This window comes from Oreochromis aureus, linkage group 3, assembly GCF_013358895.1.
Source record: "Oreochromis aureus strain Israel breed Guangdong linkage group 3, ZZ_aureus, whole genome shotgun sequence".
NCBI lineage: Eukaryota > Metazoa > Chordata > Actinopteri > Cichliformes > Cichlidae > Oreochromis > Oreochromis aureus.
In genome coordinates, this window is record NC_052944.1 from 111,823,100 (window position 1) to 111,837,496 (window position 14,397).

A 14,397-nucleotide genomic window follows, 5' to 3' on the forward strand; every position below is an offset into this window, starting at 1 on the left:
CAAAAGTTACGTCAAGAAAAGTGGTGAAAAGTAAATAAAAATATATTTTATAAAAACACTATTTTTGTTGCAGATGAATGCACTGAACTGTACGATGTCAACAGCAACTTTTAAATCAACAAAGATACTGCAGAAGTGCTTAGAAAAGTGTATATTTATAACTATAAAGTATATTTAATACAAACATACCATTGAAATGCAAAGCATTTTTTATATGCACACTTAGATGCTCCTCAATCTTTGCCCTGACAGTAGGGCTGAAAGTGGGGCACAGAGGGCAGTGAAAGAGTCCTCTGCAACATGTGTTGCATTCCTGCAATTCTGGCTTTAAGCCCGAATTCCAGATTGATATGTGCATCTAAAACAGAGAGAAAAACAGATAAACACCATATACACATTTAAGTTCAGGTTTTAGCAGAAATAACAATTTACAGTTGGCATGTAATAGATATGGGAGGAAAATTCTTGAAAAAAACAAACAAACATATTTTACAAGACACTTTAATTTGTGAGATATGTTTCTATTGACATATAAAAGTCAATTGAACAGGGGCTAACTAAAATCTGGGAAATAAAAAAGCAGTACAGAATAGAATAACGAAAAGAAGTATTGATAAATATATAAATCTCTTTGTGACGAAATTTACAGTGTTGACGCTAACCAAAGGTGTCAAAAGTACACACTTCCTTACTACAGTTTAGATACCTCTGTTTAAAAATAATCAAATAAAAGTAGAAGCATTGACTCGACTTTTTAGTCAAGTGGAAGTAAGAAGTACAGGGTCTAAAATATAATTTATGTACAAAATTTTGAAGTAATCTTGCGTCCAAAGCACGCGAGCGGGGGCCTGATTTACAAATGTACGGATTACAAAGTACAGATACGCGTGCTAAAATGTCAGAAGTAGAAGTATAAAGACGTATACAGTAGGCACAAAAAAGTACAGCAGTAAAGTAAAGATACCAGAAAATTCTACTTAAGTACAGTATTGAAGTATTCGTTATTTTGCATCTTTGAGGCCAACAATAAATCATATTCTAATGCGAAATGTGTTTTTTTCTTCTTCTTGCCCACAGAAGCTGTTAATCCAGCTCTCTTACTTAAACCAGGCCCAGGAAAAAGCATATCTGTGTGTTTCTCTGCCATGGAGCACGATGAAAAAAAAAATTAAAATAAGAACGAATGCTGTTGTAATGCAAAAAAAGTGGCAACATGATCATTGTAAGAACACTAGATGATTCCTAGAGTTATGAAATTACTAACGGCAAATTTATTTAAGAAAGACTCTGTCCCAACCTTTGCGATCCACTTGCAAGACTTCAACGGTATCCATACATGTTTCTGGCTACTGTGGAGGTCACGTGCTTCCGGCTACTGTGGAGGTCACGTGCTTCCGGCTACAGTGGAGGTCACGTGCTTCCGGCTACTGTGGAGGTCACGTGTATCCGGTTACTGTGGAGCTCCCCAGTGGCTGCAGCCAGACGATTCTCTAAAATTACCTTTAGCTGCTAATGGCAGCCTACTTAGCATTAACTCCTGACATTGTTATGCAGGGGAAAAGAGTTACCATTATCGGATAATGCTAATTCACATCAAATTAGCATTAGTTAATAACGGTAGACTTCGTATCATTAGCTGATGTTATTCTTACAAAGCAAACAGTATGAGCATTAGCTGTTAATGCTTTTTCATCTAAAATTAGAATTGGCCACTAATGGCGTATTGTTAAAAAGTAAGAAAAAATATTGTTAGCATAAGCGGATAATGCTAATTCACCTCAAATTAGTATTAGCTATAAGCCATAGCTAATCCTATTGTTAAAATGTAAGAAAAAAACATTGTTAGCATTAGCGGAGCATTAGCATTAGCTAATAACGGCAACCTACTTAGCATTAGCTGCTCACATTGTTAGAAATCAAGAGAATATGGTATTAGCATTAGTTGCCAATGCATATTCACCTAAAATTAGCATTAGCCACTAATGGTAGCCTATTTAGCATAAACTTCTTAATGCTAAATAGGCTTAACTGAAATGAAAGTAGTGTTAGCATTAGCTGCTGATATTGTTAAAAAGTAATAAAAAGTAAGATAAAACATTGCTAACAATAGCGGATAATGCTAACACACATCAAATTATCATTACTAATAATAGCATACTTCTTAGCATTAGCTGCTCACATTGTTATAATGCAAGGGAAAAGAGTTAGCATTAACGGATGATGCTAATTCATGTCAAATTAGAAAATATGGTATTAGCATTAGCTGCTAATTCCTATTCACCTAAAATTAGCATTAGCTGCTAATGGCAGTCTACTTAGCATTAACTCTTCACATCGCAGGGGAAAAGTTAAAATTGAATGAAAAATACTGTTCACATTAGCTAGTCATATTGTTAAAAAGTAAGAAAAAACATTGTTAGCATAAGCGGATAATGCTAATTCACCTCAAATTAGTGTTAGCTAATAACGGCAACCTACCTACTTAGCATTAGCTGGTCACATTGTTATAAAGCAAGATAATATGGTATTAGCATTAGCTGCTGTAGAACATCTGACTAATATTGTTCATTAATGCTGCTTTAATATACCTGTTCCGTGTAGTACGCTGCGCACGCACGCAGTGAGACAGCGCGAAGGTTAGACCCGCCCCCCGGGAGTGAGGTTGCTTACGTGTAATGTCTGCTCAATTACACAGTAAAACAAAGCTTGCTGGTGATCACGAATCCAGAGTCATTACTGAACGTCAAACATGGTGTCAGAAGTGGTGGTTCGGTCGTGTGCTACCCTGCCGACGGAGTGGTAAGGCAAAAGTTTTCTCAGCGCTTTGCGGACGAAGCAAGCAAGTAACCAGCTAGCATTGCTCGGCTATCGTAGCAAAGGCTATTGAGCATTAACGACCATGTCAGAGAACCGTTGGTGTTCACTGGAAACATCGCCGAGAAGTGGCGTGTGTTCGAGCAGGAATACGACATATTCATAGCCGCTGCTCATTCCGATAAGGATGCTCGAACTAGAGCGTTCATCCTGCTAAACCTGGCCAGCTCTGAAGCCATGGAGCGGGAGCGCGCCTTCGTTTATGCGCCCGCTGTGCACGTGGGTGAAGGAGAACACAGACGACTGGTGACCAAAGCAGAATCGAGAGAAGACCCGGAATGTCTCAAGCGCAAATTTCAGGAGCTGTGTAATCCCCAAACAAACATAACAATGGAAAGGCACAAGTTTAACACCAGAAACCAACGACCAGATGAAACAATTGAGTCTTACGTGAGTGACTTGAAAAATAAGGCAGGCAGTTGCAGATTTGGCCAGCTTAAAGACGAGCTCATCAGAGAGACTCGTTTGTGGCATAAATAGTGACAGTATGAGAAAGCAACTGCTGCGCGACAGGGACCTAACTTTGAGCAAAGCAATTGAAATGTGCCAGATATTCGAGCAGACAGATCAACATACAAAAGCTCTAGCAGCTCCAAAACAAATGGCAGCAAAGGTGGATACCTTGCATCACACAATAATGAAAAAACATCCACACAAACTCAAGACGACGGCAGGCAATGACCGGCGTGCAGCACAACCAGAACAGAGGCTCGCTCACGCAATCACAAACTGCAACAACTGCGGGGGCAGCCACGAGGCAAAAAGAGACAAATGCCCAGCATATGGCCAGCAATGCCATAAGTGCCAAAAATGGAATCACTTCCAGAAATGCTGCAAGTCATCACGAACATGGCAATTCAAAAAGAGACCCGTTAACCACATTGAGATGCAAGCGCCTAGCAGCGATGAGGAAATGTTCTATGTGAATGGAATTAATATAGACACTATAAATCCCTGCTTTCCACACAAGAATGACATTTTCACCACGGTGCATATTAATGGAAAACCTTTAGAGCTCAAGGTGGACACTGGTGCCAAATGTAATGTCATGCCAGCTGACCTCTTTGAACAACTCAGACAAGATGAAAGACTCCTGCCATCACAGAAAACTAAACTGGTGGCATATGGAGGTGAGGAAATTCAAACAGCTGGCACAGCAACACTCTCATGCCACTCTGCAGGCAAGGAATACCCTCTGCAGTTCTTCGTAGTGAAACGAGACGTGCAACCCCTACTTGGCTTACCAGACTCACTCCACTTACAATTAATCACATTGAACAAAGAAGTCCACCATGTAGCCAAGGATGTGGAAAGCACCTTTTCAGAACAGATCTTCTTAGAGTATTTGGACCTCTTTGAAGATAAACTTGGTAAACTTCCTGTTACCTACTCCATGAAAATAGACCCAGAAGTCACACCAGTAGTAAAGCCTGCACACAAAATACCAGTTCCAATGCAAGACAAGGTTAAAGCAGAATTAACCCGCATGGTCGAGTTGGGTGTGATCACCCCTGTCACCGAGCCAACAGAATGGGTGTCGTCTATGGTGGCGACCCACAAGAAAAATTCAGATGACATCAGACTCTGCATCGATCCAAGAGATCTAAACAAAGCGCTAAAACGCCCACATCACCCTATGCACACTATAGAGGAGATAGCCGCCCAAATGCCTAACTCCAAAGTCTTTTCTGTCCTGGACGTGAAATGCTCCTTTTGGCAGATAACGCTTGACCATAAATCATCCATGCTCACGACTTTCAGCTCACCATTTGGCAGATTCCGCTTTCTCAGAATGCCGTATGGAATAAACTCAGCCAGCGAGGTGTTCCAGCGTGCAATGGAGCAGATCTTTGCCGGATACCCCTGTGCTGTCATCGTCGACGACATAATCATCGGCGGAAGAGATATGAAAGAGCATGAACTGAATCTTAGAAAGGTACTCGACCGTGCAAGGGAAGTCAAACTGAGACTCAACCCCCTGAAGTGCAAATTCAGTCTCACAGAAGTCTGTTACGTTGGTCACGTCTTCACAAGCAAAGGCTTAAAGCCTGACCCAGCAAAGACTAAAGCAATTAAAGAGATGCCCACACCTGAAAACGTCACAGCTCTCCAACGCTTCTTAGGGATGATTAATTACCTAGGAAAGTTCATTCCTAAGTTCAGTGAGCTCTCAGCCCCACTTCGGGAGCTAACGTGGAAAGACATTCAGTGGTGCTGGCTGAAGCAGCATCAAGATGCATTCGATGCTTTAAAACAAAGCCTAATCAGTCCACCCACCCTCAGCTACTACGACGTCCAGAAACCCGTCACGCTAACGTGTGATGCGTCGCAGTATGGACTCGGGGCTGCATGCCTCCAGGAAAGCGCCCCAATCGCCTACTCCTCTCGTACTCTGACGCAGACCGAAATGCGCTATGCGCAGATCGAGAAGGAGCTTCTTGCAGTTGTATTCGCATGTTCCAAGTTCAATGATTACATCTATGGAAAGCAAATCCAAATCGAAACCGATCACCAGCCGTTGGTCACTATCTTGAACAAGCCAATACATTCAGCTCCAGCCAGACTGCAACGCATGATGCTCAGACTGCAGAAGTACAACTTTCAGATGGTGTACAAAAAAGGCTCGCAGATGTATCTCGCCGACACTTTGTCCCGTGCTCCCACAGCCTCGACAGATCAGCACAGTGATGAAACAGCTGATTACGAGATCATGTCGATCCAACAAATCTCTTCTTCCAGGCTGACACAGCTAAAGGAACACACTGCCTCTGATCCAGAGCTACAGAAACTGAGCACTGTCATAATGAGAGGCTGGCCCTGCAGGCAAACTCAGCTGCCCAAAGAACTTCATCAATACCACCCATATCGAGATGAACTCACCCTAGAAGATGGCATTGTCATGAAAGGCCCGAAGACAGTGATCCCCAAGTCTTTGCAAAAAGATTATATTGCCATCCTCCACAGAGGGCACCCAGGCACGGAGGCCACTAAACGCATGGCCCGTGGTATCGTGTTTTGGCCCACAATGACTGAAGACATAGAGCAAGAAACAGCTGCGTGTCCAGTGTGCAACAGCACCAGGCCACATCAACAGAAAGAGCCACTGAAGCTACATCCAGTGCCGGACTTACCCTGGTCAACTGTCGCCACTGGCATCTTTGAGTGGAATGGTCAACATCACCTGGTTGTCGTCGACTCTTACTCAGGTTGGTTCGAGGTAGACATGCTTCGTGACCTAACTGCCAACACTGTCATTTCAAAGCTTAAAAGACACTTTTCCGTCCATGGCTGCCCGCACACAGTAATATCAGACAACGGCACCCAGTTCACCAGCCAACGCTTTGCAGACTTTGCTTCGGCCTGGGACTTTGTTCATGTGACAAGTAGCCCAGACTATCCGCAGGCTAATGGACTGGCTGAACGTGCAGTTCGCAGTGCAAAGCAGTTAATGGAGAGGTCAAGGAGAGATGGAACAGATGTCTTCCTCAACCTACTCAATCTCCCCAGCTGAACGGCTGATGTCAAGACAGACGCGCACTACCTTACCTGTGTGAAAGCGTCTGCTCGTTCCCAGCCCCAAAAGCAACAGAGCTGTTAAAACAAACTTACTTCACAAGCGCCATGCACAAAAGAAATACTATGACAAGTCCAGCAGACCCCTCCGTCCCCTCATGCCAGGTGAGGTTGTGCGGATGCAAACGCGTCGTGGACATGACTCCTTAGGAACCATCAAGGAAGCCTGCAAGGAGCCCAGATCGTACATCGTCCAGTCAGGAGGTGGAGAGTACAGGCGGAACCGCAGGCATGTCCTCCCAGTCTCTGAACCGCCACCACAACACGGAGATTCCCGTGATGATTACGCCGCGGCCCAACCACCAACCACGAGTCCCCCATAGCACATCCAAAGTCCTGTGCAACACACTGAAGAACAAACACATAGCCGCACACAACACCTCACACAAGCCCCTGTCCAGTCCCCCTGTCGCCTGGCGAGTGATGCTTACATCACACGATTTGGGAGAGTCTGCAAGCCAAACCCCAAGTATGAACACTAAGGCATATGTGATGGACTGTAAAAAAAAAAAAAAAAAAATCACAAACAAAACAAAACAATGGACAGTACATGTGATATGATGTTAACAAAGTTAAATGCTCACTATGTTCTTAACAATGACACAGTTCCAGGTGTGAAGTAATTCGTTTATGTCCAGGCTAGAATGTTATAGACTAGGATATGTTGTTAATGTATTATTGCTAAAGATGTTGTTAGTCGTTTATGCAGTCTTAAGCTAAAGAAAGGGGATGTAGAACATCTGACTAATATTGTTCATTAATGCTGCTTTAATATACCTGTTCCGTAGTAGCGCGCTGCACGCACGCACGCAGTGAGACAGCGCCGGGTTAGACCCGCCCCCCGGGAGTGAGGTTGCTTACGTGTAATGTCTGCTCAGTTACACAGTAAAACAAAGCTTGCTGGTGATCACGAATCCAGAGTCATTACTGAACGTCAAACAGCTGCTAATTCCTATTCACCTAAAATTAGCATTAGCTGCTAATGGCAGTGTCGCTACCCGATCCGTACCAGAAACCCGATCGGTACCCCGCATGCGCGGTCGTAGCATTTTACGATAGTTACGGGTCAGAGTATCTGTTAAGATGTTAAGAATAATAAGTATCTCTTAAAATGTTTCCAATGATGAAGCATTTCAGTACAATGTAGACAAAAACGAAAAATAAAAAGATAGTTACGGATCAGGACTCCCCGATCCTTACTGCGCATGTGCAAAGTCAGACTGTACAAATCGGGTCTACCCAATCCGTACCGTGCATGTGCAGGGGTTTTCTTCTTCTTCTGTTCGTTTAATGGCAGTTTACTCCCCAGTGTACGAGGATACTGCCACCTGCTGACCGAGCGAATTAACCCTATTGTAAACTGAATTAGCGTCATTACAAACGTGTGTTTAATTTAATTTAGTGATAGTTGAGTGTGTTTATGCTCGTCTGTGTGGAGAGGATTGATTGGAATAGTGATGATGATGTCCGCTATCGCTGTCAATTGTCAGTAAACACTTAATCTGGCTGATGAATCTTCACGTGACATATTACAAAGTCTGTATTATTAACTCTGTAATTACGCGCCATTCTTCTTATTTTACGGCGCTGTTGTTCAATCGGGGAACGCTCTCTGTTGAGGAGAAAAGCATGAATTTGTTTGTATACGGATTATCCATTGTTTAAATGTCCCGGTAGTCGAAAAGGAGGCAGAGCTGTTGAGAAATGCTAGGCGCTAACTGGGCGGTAACCGTATCATTCAAATATATTGAATGTCGCAATGTTGGCAAACAGAGGAAGTGACGTAAGATTTGCGCATGCGGGGTACCGATCGGGTTTCCGGTACGGATCGGGTAGCGACAGGCAGTCTACTTAGCATTAACTCCTCACTAATAAAATGCTAATTCACGTCAAATTAGCATCAGCTGCTAGCATCCACCTACCTAGCATTAGCTGCTCACATTGTTAAAAGGGAAGAGAAAACGATATTAGTATTAGCTAGTAATAATTATTCACCCCTAATTAGAATTAGCCGCTAATGGCTGCATACTTAGCATTAACTCCTTACATCGTTATAATGCAAATGATGCTAACTCGCATTAAATTAGCATTAGCTAATAACAGCAGTCTATTTAGCAGTAGCTGCTCACATTGTTATAAAGCAAAGGAAAACGATATGAGCATTAGGTTCTAATGCGTATTTGCCTTAAAATTAGCATCAAATTAGCATTAGTTAATAACGGCAGCCTATTTAGCATTAGCAGATAATGTTGACCTAGGCCCACTGGAAAAGTTCAGAACTAAAGATTTAGGAGTGTTTCTCGATAGCTCTTTGTCATTTGAGAAATAAATTCTGTTATTAAAACCAGCTGTAAGGTTTATATTGTTGATTGTCATTTATGCTTAGAAATATTTACTCATATATGCTTAGAGTTTTATAATCGATTGCATAATAATAGAGGTTTGATCCTTAGTAGTCTGTAAAAACTCTGTGTGCCTTCCAGAGTGCTCTGGCATGCACACATAACTTGGGGTCATGAGAGAGGTCGTACCTTCTCGTACTGATTTATGGTTTAGGAGGACACCTACCTGTTTCTGGTTAAGTATAAGAGCCCTTTGTTAGGGGGACCGCTGGACTCTTAGCACCAGCTTTAGGGTCACAGGGTCACATCTGGAACACACACACACACATACCTACACTATGCACAGACTGGTACTCTTTGTTCATATCTGTGTAAGATGTCATATGTTAATGAACTTATGCATATTAATGTAACCTCAATAAAGAGCAGTGTTACGAGGGAGCAGACGAGAGCGACTGAGGTCAGGCGAAAGAACGGCGTTGTCACAGTTCTCTCTCAAACTATGATCTCGAGATCATAGTTTGATCTCGTGCATGAGCTCAAAGAGCTCTGCTTGGTGCTTCTTGCTGTTGTAGTAGAATTGTCTGGTTCCAGCGGTGGCTCTGTGCTAGACGACCCATCACCAGCTTTTTCCAGCTTTTTCCACTGGTTACCAGTACGTCGTAGAATCCACTTCCAGATCCTGTTGTTTGTCTTTAAATCTCTGAATGGATTGGCTCCATCTTATCTCTCTTCAACAAAAATAATCCAAGCAGAGCCCTCAGGTCTGCAGATAAGTAGCTTCTGACCAGAACTAGACGTGAAAACAGAGGTGAGCTTTATCGATGGCTGCAGCCAAACTCTGGAACAGTCGCCCTTCACATCAGGTCGTCACCAACACTCGACATTTTTAAAACCCGGTTGGAAACACATTTGTACTCTGTAGCTTTCTTTATAGTCTTTATAGTAATTACTGTGTATGTTTCCTATTTTATCTCTACTCTGTGCAGCACTTTGGCTCAAGCTGTTTTTAAATGTGCTGATAAATAAATGTAGATTTCTTTGAATAAAACAGTGGAGCCGAGCTTTGAGCTCAGTGTGTAACAGTGTGTGTGTGAGAGCCATGTAATGTCCATGTGTGCATGCTGACTGCTCTGACCCCTCCTCCTTTCAGGGTGGAGCCTGCTGGAGTCCGATGGTTGAGACCAGGTCTGAGGAAGTGTAAGTGTGTTTTTAATGGGATTCATGAAAACAAAGCAGCACACATTCAGCCATCTTCATCATGTCAGGAGTCATCATCAAAGTGTCAATCAATGAACAGATGATGGATCAATAACTGCAGCTGGATTGTGTTTGTTCTCTCCATCAGATTCCTGTCAACTCACAATCGACACAAAGACAGTGAACACAAAGCTCCAACTGTCTGACAACAACAGGAAGGTGACACATGTGGAGGAGGTTCAGTCATATCCTGATCATCCAGACAGATTTGATGTTTATGAACAGCTGCTGTGTAGAAATGGTCTGACTGGTCGCTGTTACTGGGAGGTCGAGTGGAGAGGAGGCGTTTATATATCAGTGAGTTACAGAAGCATCAGAAGGAAAGGAGATGGTGATGACTGTTGGTTTGGATTCAATGATCAGTCCTGGAGTCTGATCTGTTATAGTGGTACTCCTCAGTTTGTCCTCCACAATAACAGACGAACATACATCTCCTCCTCCTCCTCCTGCTCCTCCTCCTCCTCTGTCTCTAACAGAGCAGCAGTGTATGTGGACTGTCCTGCTGGCACTCTGTCCTTCTACAGAGTCTCCTCTGACACTCTGATCCACCTCCACACCTTCAACACCACATTCACTCAAACTCTTTATCCTGGGTTTATGGTCTGGTCTCCTGGTTCCTCAGTGTCCCTGTGCTGAGTGTAAAGAGTGTCTCCTGTTAGAGAAACACTCTGACTGTTGAACAGATAGTTCAGTTTGTACATGTCTGTCTCTTTCACTCACAAACACGTTTTCACATTCATGGATTCAATCAGTTGATGTTTGAAACTCTTCTCAATGATTCCTTGTAAACTTCTTCCTCTTCAGTCACAAACAAACAGGAAGTGATGTCACATGTGTTCCTGTCCACACAGCAGAATGAGTCTATTGCTGACTGTTAGGTCTAATTGTTGAATGTTGCCATTGTGTTTCTTAAATTTGTACAGTCTTAGTTCAAGCAGTATTATCAAAGCCATTCCTTTGATCCTGAGCACCACTTTGTGTTGGGGGAGGTTTTATTGGAGAAACATCCTATCTGAAAGATCTGTTTCTTGTGTTGTAAGCTTCCTGCTTTTACGACCCTTTGGTCAGCAGGAGGTCACACACACACACACACACACACACACACACACACACACACACACACACACACACACACACACACACACACATTCCTACTTACATATAAAGGTTCACACATATACATACAATGCCTTAGAACCATGTGGGCGTTGCTTTGCTGTGTTTTGTGTGAACTGTCTCTCAATAAAAGGCCGCGAGAGGAGGCCGGATTTGGGGTCATTTTCGTGCTGGACACAGACGAGGCCTCCCTTGCGCAAGTAATCGATCGATCGCTGACTGTCTTGTTTTCATTCATGATGAATAAGTCTCTAGAATTAGTGGGGTTTGTGGGAACAGACCCAACACTGACAATCAGTGATGTACAAACAGAGTGAGCATTTCTGAGGCCCAAAATAAACTGAGTAGTTCACTGAATGAACACTGTGAGCTCAGTTCCTTCATCATTAGTATGGATTATATATGTATATGTATTATATTAGTATCATGTATATCAGGTGCTGCTGGTTTCAGTCATTGTGCAAATGTGCTGTTTGTAAGGTTGTAAAGCTGCAGTCAGCTGAGACTGAAGAAGTCACCTGATCAGTGAACAAACGTGAAAACGTCCAGATGAACAGAATCAAGCTTTTGGGATCAGCCAGCAATGCAGCATCATTGTTGTTCAGGTTCAGAGGTTTGCAGGAATGAACTGATGACCAGAAACAGCTGCAGAGTCCAATCAAATACCAGCTGGAGTTCAGCTGCATTTGAAGAAGTCAAAGAAAAGTAAGGATAGCAAAGGGCGATGTTTTCTTCCAAAGAACTGAAAACATGGTCGACGCCTCATTAGAAGAATAATCTGGACATTTGTGAGGAACTCTAACCAAGAAAGCAACACAAGAAAGCAACGTCACACAGATCCAACAGACAGTTTCCATGACTGGAAGTGTTCAGTGTGAAAATGCTCCATTGCATTATTGCATCCTCTCACCACAGGAGGCGCTGTTGGCACCACTGATTGCTGATCAGCTGTTCTCTGATGATCTGATTGATCCTGTGAATAACGGGACTCACTGAACTCTGTGACACAGTGAAGATTACAGAGTTTAACATCTGACTGACGTCACACAGACAGAAGGATGAACCAGTGAGGCACAGAACACAGTTACTGGAGATACTGGATCAGCTCCATGTGAACCTCTGATGGAGAAGCTGCTGACCCGGAGAAACATCAGGACATGACAGGCAGCTGCACTGATCTAACAACATGTAGCAGAGCTGATCTATGTTAGAGGATCTATGACAGCAGCTGAAAGTCCAACACTGGATACCAGCTGAGCCTGTGCTGAGTGTTACAGGAAAAGAAACACTGACACTGGTAGACACAGTGATGCTGACTGGGGCACAGAGCTGAATGATGCAGCATCAGGACACTGTTTCAGTCTGACTGAGAAACCTGTAGCTGCATCTACATGTGAGGCAGAGGCCACACAAGCAGGTTTCTATGTTTCACAGTGACTGAGATCTTCAGTGGGGGTGGACATGCTCCTGTACAGACCTCTGAGGAGAACCAAGGTGCAGTCAAAGAGTCCAGTCTGTCCTCACAGATGTGAACATGTAAATGGTAAATGGCCTGTATTTATATAGCGCTTTATTAGTCCCATAGGACCCCAAAGCGCTTTACATATGCAGTCATCCACCCATTCACACACACATTTACACACACTGGTGATGGCAAGCTACGTTGTAGCCACAGCCACCCTGGGGCGCACTGACAGAGGCGAGGCTGCCGGACACTGGCGCCACGAGGCCCTCTGACCACCACCAGTAGGCAACGGGTGAAGTGTCTTGCCAGTGACACAACGACCGAGACTGTCCAAGCCAGGGCTCGAACCGGCAACCTTCCGATTACAAGACGAACGCCCAACTCTTGAGCCACGATCGCCCCACATGTGGTGTCATCAGGTCTGCTGTCAGCTAGCAGGCTCACATCAGAATCACTGTTCCTGAAAAACACAGTCTGTGTGACATCATCAGTCAGCTGATCGTCCCAGATCTGAATGGTTTCTGTCTCTACTGAGGAAGTCAGAGAATCTCACTGAGGTGTGGATCAGGTCTGAGTGACCTGTGGAGGGACAGCTTTAAACAGTCCACAGGTCTCACGTCCTGCTCAGTCTGGTAGCAGATACCTCGTATTGTTCCAGATGTGCTGACATCACCAGCAGCAGCAGCAGCACAGCTGTGTGATACGATGAATCTCAGTTATTGATCCAACACACAGTAAATACAAAGATCAGGATTTATGAGAGTAATCATTATGAGTCTGAACACATGATCACTGAATGTTAGTCTCCACAATAATAAGCTAACACAAGCAAACACAGCTTTCAGCTCTTATTTTGAAACTTCTTTAGAGAGCTGTGATGTGAGCGTGCCTGGCTCTGAGGCACTTGGGTCAGCCTCTGTTGTTTAGAAGTGTTACAGACTGTGAATGACACAGACCTGTCAGTTTCATGTTTGTCTGTAACACAGCTCAGGGGCTCCATGCTGAACGCATCCATCCAGTGTTATTGATCCAGGACTAATACCAGCATTGGGATCAATACTACACATTTGACCAGCTTTATCCATTAATGATCAATCAACTTATTTACTGCATCTGAGTCCAGCTTCATTTAAATGATCCAACCCATGAAGGCTGCTGGTTAAACTGGGACTCACTGTTTAAAGCACTGAGTGCTCATAGAGAGATGCTCCATGAGTCCCTGTACAGACTACAAACATGGTGGAAACTTAGCTTTGATATCCACACACTCTGCACGTCTGTGAGTAACTGTGATGAAGATGTGCAGAGATCTGTGTACAAACAGGAGAAAGACTGTAAAGACTCTGTGCTTCTAACAGCCTCTGTTAACATATGTGAGGCTGTTTGTTGTTGTTGCCATGGAGCTTTGCACTGTTTGGGTCAGCAGGTCATGTGATCAGGTTTGTTCTGCTGGACGATGGTTCAGTGTCAGGGTTTGTTTGCATTCATCAATAAATATCTAAATAAATCAAAGACTCCATGTTTGTTCTTTCATCATGTGACCTCTGCTCATCCATCTCTGTGTGTATCAGGATACATTTAGTTCATAATACACAGAAAAATCAGAGTTATTACCTGTAATAAATGTGAAAGATTCCTGCAGTGATAACCAGGCAGGACTGAAACACATCACAGCTGTCACCACGGTAACAGCACCGTCCATCCACAGGTGAGGGAGGAGCAAAAGAGGGACTTTCACCATTTTATACTAAAACACTCGACTAATGT

At 43.5% G+C, this 14,397-nt stretch overlaps 1 protein-coding gene across 1 annotated transcript in view; it reads left to right on the forward strand.

Moving 5' to 3' along the window:
• Positions 1-11,652, forward strand: part of LOC116331969 — a 249,588-nt gene extending 237,936 nt beyond the window's left edge. Inside the window, exons 10-14 of the mRNA XM_039603810.1 lie at positions 2,875-3,181; positions 4,056-6,301; positions 6,598-6,867; positions 10,155-10,678; positions 11,646-11,652. Coding sequence (XP_039459744.1) covers positions 2,875-3,181; positions 4,056-6,301; positions 6,598-6,867; positions 10,155-10,678; positions 11,646-11,652 — 3,354 coding nt within the window. The remainder of the gene's footprint in view (positions 1-2,874; positions 3,182-4,055; positions 6,302-6,597; positions 6,868-10,154; positions 10,679-11,645) is intronic.
• The last annotated feature ends 2,745 nt before the right edge of the window (positions 11,653-14,397 follow it).